The 23,645-nt window shown below is 44.7% G+C and overlaps 3 protein-coding genes across 3 annotated transcripts; all 3 read right to left on the reverse strand.

The window, feature by feature from the left end:
- Nucleotides 1-11,438: 11,438 nt before the first annotated feature.
- Nucleotides 11,439-13,606, reverse strand: LOC109166638. The gene is made up of 3 exons (XM_019315531.1): nucleotides 13,067-13,606; nucleotides 12,383-12,856; nucleotides 11,439-11,558 (listed from the first exon to the last, which is right to left on the reverse strand). The coding sequence occupies exons 1-3, from the start codon at nucleotides 13,604-13,606 to the stop codon at nucleotides 11,439-11,441; spliced, it is 1,134 nt and encodes a 377-aa protein (XP_019171076.1).
- A 495-nt stretch (nucleotides 13,607-14,101) lies between these two features.
- LOC109166639 lies at nucleotides 14,102-14,710 on the reverse strand. The gene has a single exon (XM_019315532.1). The coding sequence runs from the start codon at nucleotides 14,708-14,710 to the stop codon at nucleotides 14,102-14,104; it is 609 nt and encodes a 202-aa protein (XP_019171077.1).
- A 5,428-nt stretch (nucleotides 14,711-20,138) lies between these two features.
- On the reverse strand, nucleotides 20,139-21,587 carry LOC109166598 (heat stress transcription factor C-1-like). Its single transcript, XM_019315496.1, has 2 exons — nucleotides 21,263-21,587; nucleotides 20,139-20,966 (listed from the first exon to the last, which is right to left on the reverse strand). Exons 1-2 carry the CDS (start codon nucleotides 21,470-21,472, stop codon nucleotides 20,208-20,210), a joined length of 969 nt encoding a protein of 322 aa, XP_019171041.1. The 5' UTR covers nucleotides 21,473-21,587; the 3' UTR covers nucleotides 20,139-20,207.
- Nucleotides 21,588-23,645: the final 2,058 nt, after the last annotated feature.

Genomic DNA, 23,645 nt, shown 5'->3' on the forward strand with positions numbered 1-23,645 from the left:
TTCAATGGAGAAGGCGACCTGATCTGGTCGCCTTCTCCGGCAGGTTTTTTTTTTTTTTTTTTTTTTTTTTTTTTTTTTTTTTTTTTTAAATTTGTTGTTCTCGGAAATATCGTCGGAAATATCGCCAGATTTTTTTGACCGGTTATTCCAGGTGAAAAACCTGCTATTGGATTTATTTGACTCAAAATAACAAGTTGAAGGGCCTAATTGCACCTTTTTAAAGTTGAAGGGCCTAATTGCTCTTTTACCTATAGTTTAAGGGTCTATTTGACCATTTTCCCATGTTATTATATTTATTATATCTATTATATATATACTAATAAGATCCAATAAAGTTAGGTCTATATTATCTACTATACTAATAAGATCCCAAGAGAGTTAGGCCTATAATGGGTAGAAAAAATGGCGGTCAAATTTTTTAATTAAATGAATGGCTCAGATTGATCATATTTTAATTTTTCCTTAGGATTTCCTAATTTATCCTTAATGAATATGATTATCCGTTAAGTTTTCTGTTAATTTCTGTTAGTTCACCATTAACTTACTCATTGATTTCAATAAGAAAGGTCTTATGTTCGAACCCCATCTCAATCAAAGTTGGCATAATTAGTACACTATTTTACTATTATTAAATTAAATAATAATTTAGTAGCTATAACAAAAAATAATACATATGCATTTCTTTAATTTAGAATTATGTTTCTACAATGTCTATATTCAAAAAAAAAATTATTCATTATGAATAAATTAAATAAGAAAAATAATTTCATTAGTTATATTGTATTTATTTTTCTTCAATATAAAAATTCTTTACATTCAAATTCATCAATTGATTATATTCACTACATTGTCTATTATCTTTTTTTTGTGCACTATTTTTTAAGAGTTAATAACCGATTTGGTCCTCCGACTATTACAAAACTACCGATTTGGTTCTCAACTATAATCCTTACCAAATTAAGTCCTCAACTATTAAAATTTTACTCGATTTAGTCCTCCGTTAAAGTTCCATCTATAAGCTGTTAAATTTAAGGGTAGAAACGTAATTATACATTTCCCTTTTCTTCTTTCCGTCTTCTGGCTTTCCTCATCATCGACAGGCTATGAACGTCGTCATTTTTTGCTGATGAATAATAACAATAATCCTTCTTCACCTTCGCCGTTGCCGACGACGACGATTCATGGCTCTTCTTCTCCGCGCTCGCGTCTTTTTTCGACGAGCCAAAAAACTTTGCTACGAACGTCCGGAGGAAGCAGCTACCGCTACCGCCACCACCATGCCCGATCTTCTTCTCCGGGATCCACGTCGCATTTCTCGGCGACGGTTGCTGTTTCTTGATAGAGATGAGTTTCCTGCAGAAAATAATATTGCCCAGAGGGTTAGAGACGATGTTCTTCTTCCACTCCTCACTAAAAATCTCGAAGCCGCCGTCGGCGACGACATGGATGTGAAGCTGGTTCCGCTGGAGCTCTGCGACTCGCCGGAATATTTAACATCTTCCGGTCTTTCCTCCCATCGCTGACAAGCGCGTGGTTTGAGATTGCATTTTTGCCTTTTTCTGGGCTTCTCAGACGAGACATGAACGTTGCTTCTTCTGGACGGCGACTTCACCGAACAATAAATTTGATGGGCACAACTGATTCTCCTCCATTCGGTGGTTGTTGTTTGCAGCTCTCAGTTGGTTTCTATTCCGGTGGCCACCACAACTGGCCTCCAAAAGCTTCCAGTTCAAGGCAGGACGAGTTCCCCTGCCTTGCCGACCTCCGGCGTTCCCCATTTTGGGGTGGTCAGATCAGGAGAATGGAAGTAACCACCCATTTCATTCTTGGTCACTCCATATTTCACGGTGACTGGAGAGCAGCTTCCATGGATGGTGGTTTGTTTTTTACTGAAGCCCTTACTTACTCCTCTTTTGCTTTGAATGTTGAATGAAGGATGTATGATTTTTCGGAATTGGATGGCTTTTCCAGCGAGTTGTGTGTATTTTCCAGCGTACGGGATTCCTCCGGCGAGAGATTCACAATGCCTTTGACTCCCTTCTTGGATTGTTCCAATTTGAAATGGCCTCTGGAGCTTGGCTTCAGTTGAAGTTGGTGAATGGTGGTTGTTGTTCCATGTTACACTCCAATGACCGCAATTTTTCTGGCCGTTTTGGACGGTCTCTAGTCCATGATGACGGGTGGTTTACAAACCACGCACTTGTCATCGGTGATGAGGAAAGCCGGAAGACGGGAATAAGAAAAGAGAAATGTAAAATTACGTTTCTACCCATAAATTTAACAGTTAATGGATGAAATTTCAACAGAGGACTAAATCGAGTAAAATTTTAATAGTTGAGGACTTAATTTGGTAAGGATTATAGTCGAGGACCAAATCGGTAGTTTCACAATAGTCGGAGGACCAAATCGGTTATTAACTCATTTTTTAATTAACTGTCAAAGTTATAATACAAAATAATGCTATATATTTATTTACCAAGTATTTTATTAATACCATGAAAAAATTAAAAAAATATAATTAATAAAGCCAATCATATTAACTACTTGAGTGCTTTGTTGACAAAGAGAGTATTCAAATCACACAACAAATTGAAGTGAGAACTATCTCGCGATGTCCCTGTTTGAGAATCAACAGATAGCGGTTAGCGTTAGCAGATTATATTAGGGAATTTGACCAGCTAATTATATCAACGGTTGGTAAAAAGATATTTGAAAAAATTAGCTGTTTAGAATAACATGTAAAATGATCTAAGGGTATACATATAATAATAATAATAATAATAATAATAATAATAATAGTAATAATAGTAATAATAGTAATAATAGTAATAATAATAATAATAATAATAATAATAATAATAATAATAATAACAATAATAATAACAATAATAATAACAATAATAATAATAATAATAATAATAATAATAATAACAATTGTTGGTTTTAGGGTTTTTGAGCCTAGGGGGGTCCAACACAACCTTAGTTGGTGGATTCACCTTTCCAAAATATAAGGGAAATAATAGCTCTTATAAGTGTGTGTATACTCTTGGCCTGAACTTGCCGCCCCCCTTACATTCTTGAGGACTTCCCTTTTATAGCGGGTCTCCTCGGAATCATTCAAAACATACATTTAAAGCCATAAATCGACCTATTAATTCTAAGATTCGTTGGGCTGCCGTTACTGGGCCTCCCAACGGCTTGCTGACCGGGCTCCTTAAATGGCCCCTTTTAATGCTCCAACGGCTATCTTCGCGCCGCCCGCCTGCTCGCGCCGAGCTCGAGCTCGAGCTCGAGCCGACTTCTCGCTTCCATCCTCTGTCTTTTCCTGGGCTGCTTCCCCCTCTGGACTTGGCTTTCTTTCCTCTTGGGCCTCTCTTCTTCTTGGGCCTTTCTTCTTCTTTTTGGGCCCCGAGCCCACGGGGTTCACACCCCATCAACTAGTCCCTCACTTTCTAATATTGAGTCATTTCCTTACTTGAATATTGAAAAGTATCCGTCTTTTTACTGCAGATCGCCGGAATCATTCCTCAATATTTTCTCTTCAATGGGCGGATTGTGGCCAGATCCTTCGTGATCTTCCTAATTCGCCTGATCTGCTTTAACTCTTCCTTTGCTCCTCAAGCCAATAAATTACATCTTTGTCTTTGTCTCTCCTCATCTTCCTTGCTAGCATGAGCCGTCCACCAATCAAGGGGAAGAAAATCTCGTTTTTAGGTCGTCGTCTCATTCTCCTCCGGCCAAGTGGTCGAAGTCTGAAAAGGGGAAAAGGAAGGCCCTTAAATCTACCTCTCGTAAGCACTCCACGGGATCTATTTCTTCGGGTTCCCGGATGACGATCGAGGCACCTCCTCTAGCCGCTGACCTTTCTCTTCCGACTGCTGATCCATCTCCTCTCCAAACAACGGCTCGTGTGATAGTCGAGGATAGGACATTCGTAGAGGTGGCCATCCCGGAACAACTGGCTTTCCAAATGACCTTTACCATCCCACCGCACAATCCTGAAGGACCGGCTTCTGACCTGATGTCGGAAGCCGACTATGCACGCTACCTGGAGCTGTATCTAGATGATGAGGCACCCGTGGTCCCGCCTCTGATGCCGGCCTTCTGGGACACTGTCTGCCCTTCTCTTGCTGGTTCAGGTTCATCGGACGAGATGGCTTCCCTGGACAAGCCATCTTCGCCGGAGGAGTGAGTCGCGCCACCTGAGGCTTCTGAGCGACTGAGTGTGATGCCGAGTGAGGACGAGTGAAGGATCATGGGGGAATTTACTTTAGCATAAATAAAGTTCCCCCTTTTCTCAATGTACTAGCCCCCCTTCTTTGTTTCTTAATAAAATGGCCGAATTGTTTTTGGCCTTTATGTCTTCCTCTTTCTCTTTCGAGTATACGACTATGCCTGTTACCTTTCCGACTTATCGGTTGGCCATCGTGCCGCCCGAGGTCTGACACTTGCGATCCTCCCATATCTAAGGAAGATTTGCTTTTCAGGTTATGGCAGGAATCTCGCCCTGTCTAAGCGAGATTGATGGGATCTTTCACTGACGTAGATTCCTGACTTTTGTCTATTCCCTTCATTTCTGCCCAGTGATGGCAGTTTTGATTCTCCCAGTAATTTGCTCCACAAAACTCGCCTGGCCTAAATGTAAATAAGGCTTCTTCTTCCTTATCTTTCTCACTTTTTCTCTCTTGCACTCCTTGAAACCGTTACCCTCTATTTTCCTTCGCTATGAGCTACCGGGATGGTGAACGGCGTTCCTCTATTCGCCTGAAGGAGCAAGCTCGTCTGGAGGAACTGAGGCAGTGGAGGCTTGCACACGACAGTCACTTAGTGGGCGACTCAGGCTCATTCCCCATTGTGGTTCCTCTGGATGTTCTGGACATAGTCCCGGTGGAACCTACCAGCCGGAGGGTGGACCCGGTGATAAGCGAGCCGCCGATAGGCGAGGAAGAAGTGTGAGAGGTTCCTCCTCTTTTTAGGTGGCCATGTCTCACAGTGCCCTGGAAAGGCCTCTCCAAATGATAGATGACGGAGAGCCGCCTGTCTTCGTGGATGACATACCGGACCCGACTCCGGCCCCAGCTCCGTTCCAACCTCAGCTATTTCTGGTGGGTCCACCTCCGCCTGCCCGTCCGTCCGCGGAGAAAGCCGACCCATGATTCCGCCCCTTTATATTTCTAGTTTGTACCAGGGCTGTGTTCTCGTGATGTATGCTTGCCTTGCTTAATAAACATTTCTGCTTTTCATGCTTTCTTCGAAAAAAGAATCATTTACTTCGTAACATTTCTCCATGACCTCCGGCCCGCGGTTTGGGATAGATGAGCCCTTTTCATTCGACTACCGAGCCAGGTCGAAGACGAGTCCGGGCTCGGGGCCCGACCCGAGCACGACGTGGAGTTGACCCAGCTTTCGCTCTACGGCCCACTTTTGTTCGCCGACTGTTCACTCGGACGCTGGCAGCTTGTTCACGGATGTCCTTGTCGTCCGAGTGAGATGTCCACCCAGGATTTGACAAGCCGGGTCACTCTGACCCTACGCGTGCCTAGGCGCGCCGCTTGGGCTAACCCTAGCTCAACTGCCATTCCGCTTTTTGAGGGGCATTAAATGCTCCCGTCTCTTCATGACAACCAACTGTCCCTATCAGCTAATGGGCTGCTGACACGTGTCGGGCTCTTGAAATTCTCCCCAGTTTAAATATGTCTTCTTCCCCTTCCCATTGCTCATACTTTCGAAAAGAGACGAGAGAGAGAGAGAGTGAGACCAGATAACCCTGCATCTCCGTCCAGTCCTCCCCATTTCGCCGAGCATTTCTCAGGTTGGTAGTCTTCTCCATAATGATGTCATCTTCCTCTTCACCCTCTCACCGTCCGGTGGTATCATCCACCATGTCTACTCCGTCTTCCTCCTCGTCCTCTTCTTCTCACCGCCGGGAAGTTCCTTCGGACCTCCCTTTTCCTTATTCTCAGTTGGCCCTGTCGTCTTCTAGGGCGGCTGTGCTTCTGACTCCAGCCCCACTAACAACGGTGGCGGCTCTGCCCGACGGCCTTCAACGGCCGAAGGGTAGTTTCGAGTCAATAGATCCTCCGGCGGCTACTCCATCGTTTATATCAGAGGCGGACCTCGAAATGGCTGGCTTTCTTCTTGGCCCATCGGCTGACGTTCTTCCTCCGGGGAACCGGCCCATTTTTTACCCGTCGGAGGGCTATGTAGGTATACATCTGCACTCGGTGGCCTTTGGCTTTCGAGTGCCACCCCATCCTTTTCTCTCCCTCTTCTTCCGATATTATAACCTGGTTCCAGGTCAGCTTGTCCCCAAGTCTTACCGTCTCCTGGTTTGTTTCATGGTCCTTTGTCGGTGGTAGTTCTACGAGCCTTGTATAGACTTGTTCCGGTGTTTGTTCACTGTGAACAAGGTCGACTCTCACTCCAAGGGCTTTGTACAAATATCTGCCCGTCCTGGGCGTGTCTTGTTGAGGGTCTTCCAGATTCTGTGAAGGACTGGAAGCCCTTCTTCTTCTTTGTTCGCCCTTCTTCTTCTCATTTTGCATTTCCGACCATGTGGCCGGACACTCTCTTCAAACCCTGCACCCGGGTGAGGTGTCTTTACCCAAGAGGCGACCCGGGGTGCCAAGTTTCTGAAGAGGATGGGGCCCTACTGTGCCCAACGCTGGTCGCGACTTCGGGCTATGGCGAAGTGGGGCCTTCTGCCTACTGGAGCGGCCACCACAAGTAGTCTTTTCTCAGACCCCTCTCCCTGCTTCTCCATTTTTAAGTAATCAGTTGACTTTAGTTTCTTCCGATGTGCAGGTCTTGACGACTCCGCCTCCGACTCTTCCGAGGAGGTCGACACCCAAGCCAAATCTATAGGCGATCGAGCTGAGAAGATGACGCGCCGATTGACTCAGCGCTCGGCCGGTACCCCTTCTGCTACGACTTCGCTCCCTCTGCCGGTATCTCGCATCACTCCACCCAGAAATGTGGTGGACCTGTCGACCTCCCCAGTGGCTTCTCCTTCTCGACCTCCACCGGCCTCGACAGAGAGTCCGAGCTCCAAGCGACCTCTGGAGCAGCCGGAAGTTCCTCCGCCCAAGAAGATTCGGGTGGGCCTGGAACTGAACGAGGACGCCCAGATATGGCAGAGCGACTTCTCGGTCCAGACGTGGGCCGAGCACGTGCTTCTACCCCGGGACCTGGAGTCGGCCGCCAAGCTGATGGATGAGCTCATCCTGGAGGCTTTTCTGCGCCAATCCTACCGAGTGAGTGCTCAGACCCTTCTTCCTTTTCTTTTGCTCTTCTGACATGATTTTTTCCCTTAGAACCTTGCTCTCCAACTGGAGATGAGGAAGCGGATGCGGGCTCTCAAGGCTAGGGTACACAGCCTCAGCACTCGTCTGCTTCAATTGCAAAAGGCTCGCCAAGAAGAGCAGGCGGCCTTCGCCAAAGAGAGGGAGATCCACATAGCCGAGCTCATGAGGGTGACTCGTCTGTGGGAGGAAGAGCATAAGAAGGTGGCGACGGCGGTTTCTGAGTACAAGGGGTCGGCGGCCTTTGACGCGGACGTCAAGTCGGCCATAGAGGGTCGACGGGAGGAACTAACAAGGGAATGGCTGGCGACCCCGGAGGGCGATGATTACCTGCTCGACCTGGGCGAACGCGACTACCGGCTCGGGTACCGCGAGGCACAGCTCGAGCTATATGCCAGCCTGCAGGCTCGTGACTCCTCTTTCACTCCTGAGGGTTGGGGTCTCAAGCCGCTTCCAGCACCCGGGGCCGCAACTACAACTTCTCCTCTGGCTCCACCAAGTCTACCGGCTACTGACACGGTTGTGCCCACTGAGGTGCCTCTTCAACCAGAAGACCTTTCAGTCATTCTCCCTGCTAGACCATCAGCGGGTGAGCAAGTCGAGGGCGAAGAAGTTGCAGCATCTTCTCCCTTAGCTTAGGTCTTTCTTTCCTTAGCTTATTTTTTTGTAAGGGTTGGTCCTCCCTTTGGACCTTTATTAATGAAAATCCTTCTCTTTGCTTTTTACTTAGCTTTCTTCGTCTTGCATTTTCTTTAAAATCAGCACGACTTCCCAAGCTTCCAAGTTTCGATGCTTCCCTTGGCGAGTCACTTCGTCGAGGCGACTCCCTATGCTTTCATTTTTTTGGAAATAACTAAGGGTTGACACCCTAAGCTTCTTTTCTTTTCTTGCCGAGTCCCGCAGTCGATGCGACTCCTTAGACTTTTTCAATCTTAGAAATGTTTAAGGGTCAGTGCCCCATTATTTCTCTCTTTTCTCGCCGAGTCCCTAAGTTGAGGAGACCTCTTAGACTTTTTCTATCTTAGAAACGTTAAAGGGTCAGTGCCCCCTTGTTTCTCTATTTTCTCGCCGAGTCCCTCAGTCGAGGCAACTCCTTTAGGGTTTTTCTATCATAGAAACGTTTAAGGGTCAGTGCCCCATTGTTTCTCTCTTTTCTCGCCGAGTCCCTCAGTCGAGGCGACTCCTTTAGGCTTTTTCTATCTTAGAAACGTTTAAGGGTCAGTGCCCCATTGTTTCTCTCTTTTCTCGCCGAGTCCCTCAGTCGAGGCGACTCCTTTAGGCTTTTTCTATCTTAGAAACGCTTAAGGGTCAGTGTCCCATTGTTTCTCTGATTTCTCGCCGAGTCCCTAAGTTGAGGCGACTCCTTTAGGCTTTTTCTATCTTAGAAACGTTTAAGGGTCAGTGCCCCATTGTTTCTCTCTTTTCTCGCCGAGTCCCTTAGTCGAGGCGACTCCTTTAGGCTTTTTCTATCTTAGAAACGTTTAAGGGTCAATGCCCCATTGTTTCTCTCTTTTCTCGCCGAGTCCCTCAGTCGAGGCAACTCCTTTAGGCTTTTTCTATCTTAGAAACGTTTAAGGGTCAGTGCCCCATTGTTTCTCTCTTTTCTCGCCGAGTCCTTCAATCGAGGCGACTCCTTTAGGCTTTTTCTATCTTAGAAACATTTAAGGGTCAGTACCCCATTGTTTCTCTCTTTTCTCGCCGAGTCCCTCAGTCGAGGCGACTCCTTTAGGCTTTTTCTATCTTAGAAACGTTTAAGGGTCAGTGTCCCATTGTTTCTCTCTTTCCTCACCGAGTCCCTCAGTCGAGGCTACTCCTTTAGGCTTTTTCTATCTTAGAAACATTTAAGGGTCAGTACCCCATTGTTTCTCTCTTTTCTTTCCGAGTCCCTCAGTCGAGGCGACTCCTTTAGGCTTTTTCTATCTTAGAAACGTTTAAGGGTCAGTGCCCCATTGTTTCTCTCTTTTCTCGCCGAGTCCCACAATCGAGGCGACTCCTTTAGGCTTTTTCTATCTTAGAAACGTTTAAGGGTCAGTACCCCATTGTTTATCTCTTTTCTCGCCGAGCCCCTCAGTCGAGGCGACCCCTTAGGTTTTTTCTATCTTAGAAACGTTTAAGGGTCAGTGCCCCATTGTTTATCTCTTTTCTCGCCGAGTCCCTCAGTCGAGGCGACCCCTTAGGTTTTTTCTATCTTAGAAATGTTTAAGGGTCAGTGCCCCATTATTTCTCTCTTTTCTCGCCGAGTCCCTTAGTCGAGGCGACTCCTTTAGGCTTTTTCTATCTTAGAAACGTTTAAGGGTCAGTGCCCCATTGTCTCTCTTTTCTCGCCGAGTCCCTCAGTCGAGGCCACTCCTTTAGGCTTTTTCTATCTTAGAAACATTTAAGGGTCAGTACCCCATTGTTTATCTCTTTTCTCGCCGAGTCCCTCAGTTGAGGCGACCCCTTAGGTTTTTTCTATCTTAGAAACGACTTCGGATACGGGAGAGTAATAGATATTTATTCAAAGCTGCGTTTTAACGAATACACGGGGGCTAACCTTTCATTGATAGTATTTCTTCAAATGGATCACATTACAGATCCGGTCGACAGGCTCCCCTTCTAAGGTTTCCAGCTTGTAGGTGCCAGCTTGAATTACGGCGGCTATCCGGTAAGGTCCTTCCCACTTGACCGCGAACTTCCCTCCTTCGGTGGGTCGGCTAGCCAGTCGATCGCGTAAGACAAGGTCCCCCACCTGGAAAGCTCGGGGTCGGATTCGCTTGTCACGATACCTCTTGACGGCCTGCTGGTATTCCACCATGCGAGCGTGTGATGTTTCTCTTCTCTCCTCTAGGAAATTCTTCTCGATCCTAAGTCTCTCCTCGTTTCCCTCATCAGTGTAATGGTGAACCCTATGAGTCGGCTCAACAACCTCTATGGGCACCTTTGCTTCATACCCGTATGCTAGCGAGGACGGGCTTTCGCCGGTAGCTCGCCTCTGAGTTGTGCGATACGCCCATAGTTCGCGGTCAACTCATCAGCCCAGTTTCCTCCCACGTCTTCTAGCTTTTTGCGAATACCGTCCGTAATGGTGCGGTTCACGTTCTCGACCTGTCCGTTAGCCTGAGGATAAGCGACCGATACCTTGGTATGCCGAATGCTGTGCCTCGACAGAAATCCGCGAAGGGTTGACTATCAAACTGTCGACCATTGTCACTGACTAAGTGTTAGGGCAATCAAAAACGACAGATCACCTTCTTCCATAAGAAAAATTCGACACTGATACTCAGTGATGGTGACCAGAGGCTCGGCTTCCACCCACTTGGTGAAGTAATTGACGGCCACCACACAGAACTTAAAACGCCCTGGGGCAACCGGCAGAGGGCCTAATAGGTCGATCCCCCATTTAGCGAACGGAATGACAGTAGCAATCGGAGTGTAGAAGTTGGCTGGCCGAGTGTCTTTTCGTGTAAATGCTTGACACACGGTACACTTGGCTATCTAGTCGATGCAGTCTCTCATCATAGTAGGCCAGTAATAGCCTTGGACAACTAACTTTCGTGCGAGGATGTGAGCACCCTGATGAGCTACGCATATCCCATGGTGGGCCTCGTCCATTATTCTTTCCGCCTCAGGTCGGAGCAGGCACTTGAGGAGGGGGCCCCGAATGATCTTTTGTAAAACTGCCCGTCAATGATCTCAAAGGAAGTGGCTTTCCTTCGAACTCGGGCAGCGACCGTGATGTCGTCAGGCAGTTTTCCATCCTCTTTGTAACGTCGAATGTCTTCGATCCAGAACATTTCCGGGTTTTGGGCACGGTCCAAGTCCGGATCTGTTACCTGCTGAACTTCCTCACTCGGTTCCTTGATGCTGGGTCGGCGTAACTCCTCCATTTGACAGATCATCCGGAGATGGTCCAGCACCCCTTCCGAGGCGATCTTCGACAAGATGTCGGCTTTCTTGTTCTCGGCTCGCGAGATGTGCTCTATCTCATATGCGGCAAACCCTTTTAATAACTCCATGGTCTTCTCTTTGTACTGCGCTAGCCGAGCGCTTCTAGCTTCGCAGGTTCCTCATACTTGTCCTACCACAAGACGTGAGTCCGTCTTAATACGCAGACGGTTTGTACTGCGCTAGCCGAGCGCTTCTAGCTTCGCAGGTTCCTCATACTTGTCCTACCACAAGACGTGAGTCCGTCTTAATACACAGACGGTCGACTCCTACAGCCTTGGCGAGCCGGATACCTCCCAGCACAGCTTCATACTCTGCCTCGTTATTGGATGCCTGGAATTGATAGCTCAGGGCGTAGTATAGTCAGAATCCTTCTGGAGTGATTAGCATAACTCCACCGCCACAATGCTGGCTACTCGCAGCTCCGATTGTGCACTCGACTAGGAAGTCGACCAACACTTGCCCCTTGATTGAAGGGCGGGCTTGGTACTCAACTCCAAATTGGGTCAGTTCTACGGCCCACTTGACGAGTCGCCCTGAGGACGTGGGGTTACGTAGCACGCCTCCCAAGGGTTGATCCGTTAAGACTCGTACGGTGTGCGCCTGAAAATAAGGTGCCAGCTTCTACACTGTGACCACTAGTGCCTATACCACCTTTTCAAGGGGAGTATAACGAGTTTCTGCAGATTCCAGAGATCGGCTGACGTAGTAGACCGGATGCTGAACCCGCTCTTCTTCCCGAACGAGTACTGAACTGACAGCCTTGGGTGACGCCGCTAAGTATAAGTATAGGGGTTCGCCGACCTACGGAGTAGATAATACGAGAGGCGTCGAGATGTATCTCTTCAATTCTTTGAAGGACTCTTGACACTCGGATTGGAGGTCCATGCGAAGCCCTCTTTCTTCTTCATAGCCTCGAAGAAAGGTACAGTCTTATCTGCCAACTTGCTCAGGAATCGACTTAAGGCGGCCAGTCGGCCAGTCAACCTTTGAAGATCTTTTATGGTGCTGGGTGGTTGCATGTCCATAATGGCTTGGACCTTCTCGGGGTTCGGCTAAATGCCCCGCTTGGTCACCATGTAACCTAGAAATTTCCCTCCTTGCACGGCAAAGGCGCACTTTTTGGGATTAAGCCGTAGATTATATTTAAGCATTACCTGGAAACACTCGGCCAGATCTTGAGCATGACCTGACTCTTCCGGTCTTTTGACCAATATGTCATCAACGTACGCCGCCATAGATTTTCCCAATAGATCCTGGAATAGTCGAGCGACCATTCTGGTGTATGTAGCCCCCACTTTTTTTAGTCCAAAGGGCATCACCTGGTAACAGTATACACCATCGGGGGTGATGAAGGCTGTCTTCTCTTCGTCGGCTTTGTGCACACAGATCTGATGGTAACCTCGGAAGGCATCCATGAAGCTCAATAGGGCCGACCCCGCAGTCTTGTCTACCAACTGGTCGATCCTGGGTAGGGGAAAAGGATCCTTCGGACATGCCTTGTTGAGATCGGTATAATCTACACACATTCTCCAGGCCGCCGACTTTGGCACTAGTACCACGTTGGCCAACCAATCCGGATACTTCACCTCTCGGATGTGGCCGGCAACCAGCAACGTGCTCACCTCCTTCTTCACGAATTATCATCGGTCATTGGCTAAGTATCGCTTTTTCTGAATCACGGGCCGATGGCTGGGGTCTACCGCAAGTCGGTGAGAGATGATAGAATGGTCCACACCCGGCATGTCCTCTGGCCCCCAAGCGAAGACCAGGCGGTTCTCACAGAGCACACGTATGACTTCCATTCGTATTTCCTCCCTGAGTCCGACTCCGATTCTTACCCGCCTCTCTGGTCGGACAGGGTCGATCCCCACTTCTTCTAACTCCACGCCCGGTTCTAGGCGAGGCGCCATTTCTTTCTTTGCGGGCCGCTCGGTGATCTCATGCACTTGCATTTCTCGTCTTCCCATTCCCCGGCATGCTTGCAAATAGTACTCTCGGGCGACTCTCCAGTCGCAACGCACTATGCCCACTCCTATCGGCGTGCGGAATTTCAGACATAGGTGCTCGATGGAGATCAGCGCTCCCAAGTCATCCAGACCGGGTCGTCCGAGGATGGCGTTGTGGGAACAGGCCAGGTCAACCACAATAAACTTCATATCTAGCTTCTGTATATCGGGATAGTTGCCGATCTCAACCGGCAGGGTGACGGACCCTTCAGCTTCGATGGAATCCCCAGTGAAGCCTGCCAGTGGCGTCTTGATCGGGGTCAGCCGTTCTCGTGCTAGACCCAACTTGGTGAAAGTTTCGAGATGCAGGATGTTGACACTGCTCCCGGTATCTACCAAGATTCGTCGAACAACCACCCCGTTCACGTCCATCGCGATTACCAGTGCGTCGCGGTGCGGTGCTTGGCCAGTCAGTAGGTCCTTATCCGTGAAAGTTATGGGTTCTCTGCATTCTCTTCGGGCTGCCTTCGCGCCCGTACACTGTACCCACGTACAACTGCCGAGCCCAGGTCTTTCGTGTATTAGAGGAGTCGCCTCCCTCCGGGCCGCCAACTATCATATTGATGACCGGCTTCTGTCTCTATTGCGCCTCATCCTCCGCGGATACCGACTGCTTGCTGTGATCTAGGCCGGCCGACCCAGAGGGGTCGCCATCTTCTTTGGTTTGGGATGTCGCCCGTCTTCGCCATTGGTTAGGAGGCGAAGTGCCTTGCTGAATGATCCCTTCCATGATCTTTTTCAAGTAGCAGCAATCTTCCGTGTTGTGAGTATAAGTTTTATGATAATTACAGTACTTGTATGGCTTACCCGGGTTAACACTCGTCGTATGCTCACTTGGTGGAGGCGGCGGGGGCGGCGCACCCGCTTTTATCTCGTGCACTGGATGTTAAGGAGGTGGTCGGTAAGGATGAATACTGCTCTGTCGTAGACGCGCCGGGCCTCATGTCGGCTTGGTGGATCCCGATGTCTTTCATTCGCATCTGCTCTGGTTCGTTTTCCTCCTGAGGCCCCTCCGACCTCGCGCTGTCGCTTAGACTTCATGGCCTGCTCAACGTTAGCTCGCTTGTTGGCCATGTGAATGGCCTCCGTATATGTGGCTAGCCGATTATCCCGTAAGTCTCGATACAGCTGGCCGGATCGAAGCGACTCAATGAAGAAAGTGGGCGCGGTCTCATCTTGATGAATATCGCCAAGATGCGTAAGGTCTTTCTGAGGCTTTATGTTGGTAGCATAGTGACTCATGAAACGGTCGGGTAATCCCTCGAAGCTGTGGATCGACCCCGATGGTAGGGCGACGACCCATCTTTGAGCCGGCCCTTTCAAAGTTGGCAAGAAGGCGCGGCACATGACAAGGTCCTTGACTCCTAAGACCTGCATTTTCGCCTGGTAGCTCAGGAGGTGTTCGCGCGGATCGCCCGACCCGTCGAAAGTAGCTTGCTCCGGAAATTTAAAGTCGCCGGGTATCTTATATGCCATGATTTTGGCTGAGAAGGGCAAGGTGGTGTGCAACGTTTGTCGATCCTTGTTCCGGGTATGTTTTCGGTAGACTCGGTGCTCTCTCCAACTTGGGATTCGGCTTGCCGATCCTCGTTACGGCATGCCTCTTAGTCCGCCGCCCCTGAGTTCTGGTTCTTCGTGTGTGAGTCTTTTCTCGGGCGACCTCATGATTCTGCCGACCTGACCGCGCTCGGCTGGGCGCTCCCTTTCCCAATCGTTCTTTTGTCGAGCGTCGGGTCGCGTTTGGGCCTAGTTTGGAGTGCACAGACCGAGCTGGAGGATATTCCACCCTTCGATCCTCTCGCCCGTCTCTATCAGACCTTTGGGGCGGATGCTGGTTTTGCGGCTGCGGATTCGGCGATTGGGAGACCGATGGTTCTCTCAGTTCCCGGGTTTGCACAGCTACGGCGCGAGCAATAGCCTCGATCTACGCGGGGGTGAGAGGTATCATGGATGGAGGTCGATTTTGAGGCGCCGAATCACCTCCCTGACTTTGCGAATTTCGCTGGTTCAGTTGATTCCTCATGTCTGCCTCGGGCACGTTACGACAGTCGGGGGCCTGGCTTCGATCCTCAGCTATTGGTTTGAACTTCTACTCTTGCTATTCGTCTTTCTGCTCTATTTCCGACTCCTTTCTCGATACAAGAGAGCGATCATAACCTTTTGTTACGTCCCCACAGACGGCGCCAGTGTTGGTTTTAGAGTTTTTGAGCCCAGGGGGGTCCAACACAACCTTAGTTGGTGGATTCACCTTTCCAAAATAAAAGGGAAATAATAGCTCTTATAAGTGTGTGTATACTCTTGGCCTGAACTTGTCGTCCCCCAAACATTCTTGAGGAGTTCCCTTTTATAGTGGGTCTCCTCGGAATCATTCAAAACATACATTTAAAGCCATCGGCCTATTAATTCTAAGGGCCGTTGAGCTGTCGTTACTGGGCCTCCCAATGACATGCTGACCGGGCTCCTTAAATGGCCCCTTTTAATGCTCTAACGGCTATCTTCGCACCGCCCGCCTGCTCGTGCCGAGCCCGCTCTCCCGCCAAGCTCGGGCTCGAGCCGGCTTCTCGCTTCCATCCTCTGTCTTTTCCTGGGCTGCTTCCCCCTCTTGGCATTCTTTCCTCTTGGGCCTCTCTTCTTCTTGGGCCTTTCTTCTTCTTTTTGAGCCCCGAGCCCACGGGGTTCACACCCCACCAATAATAATAATGATAATAATAATGATAATAATAATGATAATAATAATAATAATAATAATAATAATAATAATAATAATAATAATAATAATAATAATAATAATAATAATAATAATAATAATAATAATAATAATAATAGTTTTAAAAATAATAAAAAATATATAATTAAGCCAATCATATTAACTACTTGGGGGATTTATTGACAAAAAGAGTATTTAAATCACACAACAAATTGAAGTGGGAAACTATTTCACAATGTCCTTGTTTGACAATCAGCAGTTAGCTCTTCAATATTAGTATATATTTAATATTTTATGCCCTAATTTTTATTTGCTCTCCCTTATGTCCGTATTTGGTTTCAATCATACCTATACAATTATTTTATTGACAATTATAATCAATCTTGACTATATTATCTTGTATTTGTAAACTTAGAATTGCCTATTTAAATACACAAATTTAACATTAAATTATCTATGCATGAACAATTCGAACATAATCTTGCCTTAACATACTTTAAAGTACTTATTTAAAAAAAAAAAATATTGTGCATTTTTTCAATCGCGCAATGCGCGTAAAAAACTTGTTATTATACTAATAAGATCCAATAAATTAAAGTTAGGCCTATAACAAGAACTAAAAAAATGTTTTTTCAATTATGCGATGAAATTATTGTTTAGATTATTTTGACTTTAGTGGGAAGAGTTAAAGAATAAAGAGATAGGAGAGGTTTAGCATTTTAGTGGGAAGAGTTAAAGAATAAAGAGATAGGAGAGGTTTAGCATTTGATAAGGATTATAGAAATAAATTCGAAAAATAAATATATTAAGAATTAATAGTGTTGAATATCCCGATTATGGTACCCAGTTAGATAGGCTGAGAAGGTTGTCCAGGCGGTTGGGACGACGGGTGGTCGGCAACCAGGAAGGCGGAAGAACTGTGGGACCCAAGCGTGAGAGGGACGAATATTTTCAGATATTCCTGATCGAGGTTTTACATTAAGAAATGATCTCATAACTAGCTTAGGAATGTTTCTTATACTCAAATTTGTTAAGTGTTTCTTAACACGCTGGGGTGGAGACCGATTCCATAAATTTGGTGAAAAAATATTGACTCTACGAAAGGAACAGATGCGCCTCAGGGGATATACGGATCCAGTATCACTGGCTGAGTTTCGGAGATTGGATGAGTGCTTGACTCGTGTTGAATTGCAGGAGGATGCATACTGGAGGCAGAGGGCCAAACAGCATTGGCTCAAGGATGCGGACGCAAACACCAAGTTTTATCATAGGTATGCTTCTCATCGAAAGAAAAAGAATGTTATTACTAAAATTATGAATGATAATGGGGATTGGATAGAGGGGGATGCCATGAGAGGTGTTATCTCGGATTATTATCGTGGAATTTTTAATTCAAGTTCTCCTACTGTTAATGATGATTTCTTTGAGAGTATACAACCACGAGTAACTGCTGTGCACAATGAGAGCCTATTACGCCCCTTTGAGGAGAGTGAGATTAAAGCAGCATTGTTTTCTATGTATCCGGATAAAGCTCCGGGGCAGGATGGGATGAACCCCGGGTTTTATCAACATTTTTGGGATGTGGTGGGTTCTGATGTTTCTTCTTTTATTGTGAATTGCCTGAATAATTGCTCATTATCGGATGGACTAAATGACACGAACATTATTTTGATCCCGAAGAAGAAGAGCCCGGAAATGGTTTCTGATTATAGGCCAATTTCTCTGATTAATGTCGTCTACAGAGTTATGGTGAAAGTTATTATGGCTAGGATGAAACCACTGATGGAGAATATTATATCTGAGACCCAGAGTGCGTTTATATCTGAAAGACTTATTACGGATAATATCTTGATAGCCGTAGAAGTTGGCCACTATTTAAATAGAAAGCAATGTGGACTAGCTGGCTGGGGGGCTTTGAAATTAGATATGGCAAAAGCCTACGATCGTATGGAGTGGTCTTTTTTGCAGGGGATGTTAAAGGCTCTAGGATTTGATGACAGATGGGTGGAGTTATTGATGATGTGTGTAACCACTGTGTCGTATAATGTATTGCTGAATGGTTCAAGGAGTGATCAAATAATCCCAACTCGTGGTTTAAGACAAGGTGATCCTCTGTCCCCTTATTTATTCATTATTTGTGCTGAAGGCCTTTCAATATTATTACAGCAAGCAGAGATGAATGGAGAAATACATGGGTGTAGAGTGGCCAGAGGGGCGCCCTCCATTTCCCACTTGTTCTTTGCTGATGACAGTCTGCTATTTTTCAAAGCAAATGTACAGGAAGCGGGAGTGGTTAAACGCTGTTTAAAAAACAATGAAATGATGTCCGGTCAGGCGGTAAATTATCACAAGTGGAGTATATGTTTTAGTAAGAATACACGGGGCGAAATACGAGAGGAGATTGCTGATATATTGGGAGTAGTGCAGGCTCAGAATTTTGGGAAGTATTTGGGGCTTCCATCATTTGTGGGCAGGAATAGAAGAGAGGCATTTTCTTATATTGAAGATAAGATAAGACAGAGGATTGGCTCGTGGAATAAGAAACTGTTATCACAGGCAGGGAAGGAAGTTCTTTTGAAAAGTGTGGCTCAGTCTATGCCTACCTTTTCAATAATTGTGTTTCTACTGCCTATGAATCTGTGCACTGCCATTGAGAGAACTATGAATCGGTACTGGTGGAGATCGAGGAATGATCAGGGTATTCATTGGAAAGCCTGGGACAAACTGTGTATTCCGAAGAAGTTTGGAGGACTGGGATTTAAGGAGTTGAGGGCCTTTAATCTTGCAATGTTGGGTAAGCAAGCAAATGGAGAACTTAAATGGAGATCCAAATGGAGAATATTCTGTTAAAGATGGGTATAGAGCAGTGGTAGGCAATTATACCCAGGCAGTAGGGACCTTTGATAAATGGAAAAAATTATGGAGTTTAAAAGTCCCCCCAAAGTGGAAAACATTCTTATGGAGAGCCCTAAGTGATATTTTACCCACCACGGAGAACTTACTTATAAGAAGAGTAGATATTGATCCAACTTGTGCAATGTGTGGTGTTGGGCATGAGAATCTTGTGCATTCTTTAATCACATGTGGTTATACGGCAAACATTTGGACACAATCTAACCTTCCAATCCCCAATAGTGTCACAAATATTTTCAGTGATTGGTTTAATGATTTGATGAATATTTTAGATGATGATGGGATTATTTATGCAGTGGCCCTTTTATATTACATATGGCGTGCAAGGAATGGAGCTGTATAGGAAGCACATTTGCCCAGGCCTCGAAAATTAGTGGCAATGGCGTTATCAGCCATGAATGCGTGGAAGGCAGTACACCCCGAACGTCGAAATCCGCCAGCCAATTCCACGCCACCAGCTGGCCGAATTACGGCAGTAACCACCGCCCGAACCATTGCGGCAGTAGATGTGCCGAGACAAGGGGCCGATACTACGGTGCCATCGCCCCAGTTGACTCCTACAGGTATGTTACACCATACTATGCAAGGCATGAGGGATCAATGCTATTTCGATGCGGCTTACGACCCACGAACGAACAAGGCAGCAGTGGGGGCTATTATTCTGAATTCGCAAGGAGGATACGTGTCGGCTATGACCGCTCCTATGATAGACTGTTTTTCGCCTCTAATGGCGGAGGCCTTTGCATGCAAGGAGGTTTTGTCATGGTTACGAAGTCGACAAATAAGCTCAATCGACCTCTACACAGATTGTTTGGTGCTACAACAATATCTATCGTCTACAACACACTCGTCACAGTTTTACTTGGGCTATGCCATTGATAGTTGCAGAACTAGTTTATCATTTTTTGATTACTGTTTACTACATTATGTTCCTAGACTAGAAAATTATTTGGCACATACATAAGCATCTTCCGCTTTTAATCAGCTGACTAGTATGTATTCAGACTCTGATCCGCCATACTCTATTTCTGCATATTTTCAATAAATGCCGAACAGGCTCCTTTCAAAAAAAATATACACTACAACTTAAGCATGTACAAATACCCCATTCAGTAGTCACAATGCAAAGGATCCAATTCTCAATTATTCGCAAGCAATATTATCGTCTCTTGTTCGTTCTTGCACTTTTTTCTTATTCTAACATCTTCCCTGGCCTTATTGTTTTATGGTTGTGTTTGAAATGTGCTATACAAAATTACGAAAATCAAAAGTAAAAGTAAATAATTGTAAATAAAAAGAGGTAATAATAAATATCCATATAATACTAATAAGAGAAAAATCGACAAGTTGTACTTAAATACTGCCTTCCAATAGTGAAAACGGATAAGGCGGTGCTGTCGCCGCACTAGTTCCATTACCCTTACCCATACTATCATAACCGGAAAAAACATCTAACGGTGTCGCCACCGTGAAGCCGCCGCTGTCGGAGGACGACAGGGATGACGACGACGTAGTAGAAACGGTGCAGCAATTATTGTTACTACGGCTCAACCAGCCCGCCATCAATGGATTCTCCGGCGAGGACTGGCAAAGCGTATCCACATCGAATTCCGCGTCGTGCAAGTGAAACGACGAGTTTATCCCTAGCGCTACACCGCCGCCGTCTTCTTCTTCATTCTTTACCGGACAACTCGCCACGGCGGCAAGCTTCATTTTCTTTTCTCCGGCGGCGGCGGCGGCGGAGTCCAAGCTGATCCGGCGCGCCACCCTCTCTCTCCCGACCAGCATCATCCGGGGCAAAATCTCGGGCTCCTCCACCACCTTACACAAGAACTCCATCATCTGCTCCGGCCGCCGCTCCGTCGCCTCCAGCCGCCTGTTCATCCTCTCCAGCTCTTCCTCCAAATCCTTCTGCTCTTTCTTCATCCTCATTATCTCCGAAAACATCTCCTCTTCCTCCTCGTCTCCCTCATCCCCGCCGCCATGCTTACAATGCAATAATAAATTCTTCCCGTTCTTCCTCCTCACAATGTTCTTCAGCAAATGTGTCTGCCCTCTCAAAAACCATTCATTCGCGAATTCCCATTTATCCGGATCCACCTTCCTAAATCCCTATATTTATCAAAATCCAAAACAGAATTAATCAAAACTCGTCCAATTGTTAACTTGATAATCACAAAGTTATAAATTCAACAGTATTTTACATGTCTGATTTGATTATTCAACCCCAAAAGCCTCGCACTTCGGCCCGACAGAACAGTTAAAACAATACCCACAAGAAATCTGCCCACTTTTAAGTATAACCCCACAGTGTCGCTACGAAAGTTCAAACTCTTTTCTCTCAAATATTATCTACTGAACCAGTAAGTTAAATCCGTGCAGGTGGTTAAGGAGAGAATAATACTTACATAAGTGTTGAGTTGACGAACGAAGCTGGAGAAATTGTTGTGCTTGAAGAAAGCCGGCAAGATTTTATCGGAAAATTCCAAGGGCTCAACCACAATGAAACTATTATTGGCGAGTCCCCAGGTGATGAGCGAATCGATTCTCGGGTCGTTGACCATCTGATAAGTCTTCATCACGAACGGCGCAATCGTGTTATTGCCCTCCGCTTCCATAGTTGAACCGACAGTGGTTTAGTCTCTTGACTCAGATGAGCGGAGGACGGCGGTGGAAGGCGGTTGGAGGTGGCGGCGGCGGCGGTGGGAGGAGGGGTGTTTCATTTTACGTTAATTATTAATGAGGACGAGAAAGTTGGGGACAGAGAAGCGTTCGTTATATAGAGGTGGATGCGGTTGTCGTGGAAGTGACATGAGCTGACATGGCGGACGCTGATAGGACGACTAATGCCTCCTCCATGCGGGGGTCACGGGAATGGGCCCGCTTTTGTCATACACGTCATGGTCACGGCGATTAGATTTTTTGTGTTTTCGAATATGTACTCCCATGGAGTATAACTCTCACCTACATGTACAAATTTTATTAGTTAAATAAAAATGAATGAATAAAAACAGTGGTTAATTTTGTTGTTTAAATCAATTAAATGATAACACCTCAACAAGGAGTAACAAATAGAGTGAAAAGTGAGAGTAGATATAGTATTACTCATTTTGGATCCAGCATTGTTCTAGGCATGCGCGGGCGTAATGTCTCGGGGTATTTTTCATTATTTATAATCTCTAATGTGAGATTCTCTTATGTACCTTATTCGTGAAATGAGTCGATTCAATATGAAAATGTAATACTAATGCTAAAAAATACTCCGTATAATATTAGTTAATAGTAAAGTTTTTATTTATGAGGGAGTATAATATTTTTTAAAAAAAATATAATATTTTTTAATTAAAATGTAAAAGTATTACATTTTTTGTTATAAAAAATATCCACTTTATTCATGATTAGTATAAGTATTATATTTTCACGAGTGACAGGCAAAGATTTGTGAGACAATCTCATTTTTGTTATACTCTAAAACCTTAGCAGAGGACTAAATTCGAATATGAATTCGCTTTTAACAAGCTCAAATTCCTATATTCTCATATCATCACAACAGATTATTAATCCTATTTTGAATTAATTAATCAATTAAGCATTATCTTTTTATTATTTACAGTATTTATTTAAGATGGTCCCTATTGCCATACGAACGTGTGAGGTCCAGATAGGATGATGTCCGAAGTGCAAGGCTGTGGAAAGTACAGCTTGGCAGAATCATATTGGCTTTTGGGAATTGGGATTTGGCATGGGCACTACAATAAATACTACGTACTATTCATATTTTCACATAGATTTGGTTCAGGGAGGTAATAATTATGAAAATAATATTATTAAATAATTGTTTTAATAAAAATATTGTTTCATCAATTTTATTTTATTTATCATGTTTACTATTTATTGGTTAAATAAATTATTTTTGTATTATTTTTTTTAATGTTTATTTAGAACATGTTTGGTTCATGGAAAATAATAATTCATGATTATTCAAGATTAGCTAATGTAAATCTCATCAAAATAGACAAATAAATATCCTCTCGCATCACAAAGAAATTAAATAGCTCATTCTTAATAATTCCTATAAATAAAAAGTAGAAACAAGTATATTCCTTAAAATGGTATTCCATTCTTAATTTATTCCACAACCAAATTTGCTTTAACAAAATATTATGCATTTTAATTAATTGACGGTCAAATCATAATATTTATTCATTTGATAACTAATTTATCAAAATATGTCATGCAAAAAAAAAACAAACAAATAAACAAACAAACAAACAAACAAACAAAAAAGAAGCTTGTTCATAACAAGAGTAATATATTATGCCTTCTTATTTAGCAATTAGCAGATAGTTTATAATTGATCATGTTAGTTGTTTTAATTAGTTGGTAGTATTCGGAAATTCTAGAAAAGTGTTTAATAAATTATCTGTTTACAATTAGCAAGTGACATGTAAAATGCCATAAAATTACATTAGTACATTACTTTATTTATTGAATTATTATTAAATTATTTTAAATTTTAAAATAAGTTATTTTAAAAATGACTATTTTTGTATTGTTTTAATATAAATATTCTTATGTTTTAATAATAATAATTATAATTCAACATTAAAAATGAAAATTCAAATAAAAATAGAATAAGCATAAACACCACAACAATCAACAACAACAAGGATATAAATTAAACTTTTAAAAATAAAATACAATCAACTGATATTTAAAAAATAAAAAAAATAAAAAAAAGTTCCTCCATATAAGTTTTATCATTTTTATCTTATTTATATCAATAAGGTA

This window comes from Ipomoea nil, unplaced genomic scaffold, assembly GCF_001879475.1.
Source record: "Ipomoea nil cultivar Tokyo-kokei standard unplaced genomic scaffold, Asagao_1.1 scaffold3104, whole genome shotgun sequence".
Taxonomy (NCBI): domain Eukaryota; kingdom Viridiplantae; phylum Streptophyta; class Magnoliopsida; order Solanales; family Convolvulaceae; genus Ipomoea; species Ipomoea nil.

Coding starts and splice junctions, on each gene's coding strand:
- LOC109166638 (XM_019315531.1), bottom strand. CDS start 13,606: ATGGACGTGAACGGGGTGGTTGTTCGACGAATCTTGGTAGATACCGGG. Junction 12,857..13,066: donor CTGTCCGACCAGAGAGGCGG/GTAAGAATCGGA, acceptor TAATTCGTGAAG/AAGGAGGTGAGCACGTTGCT. Junction 11,559..12,382: donor ATCTGGCCGAGTGTTTCCAG/GTAATGCTTAAA, acceptor TATCAATTCCAG/GCATCCAATAACGAGGCAGA.
- LOC109166598 (XM_019315496.1), bottom strand. CDS start 21,472: ATGGAAGCGGAGGGCAATAACACGATTGCGCCGTTCGTGATGAAGACT. Junction 20,967..21,262: donor TTCGTCAACTCAACACTTAT/GTAAGTATTATT, acceptor TGATAAATATAG/GGATTTAGGAAGGTGGATCC.
- LOC109166639 (XM_019315532.1), bottom strand. CDS start 14,710: ATGGCATATAAGATACCCGGCGACTTTAAATTTCCGGAGCAAGCTACT.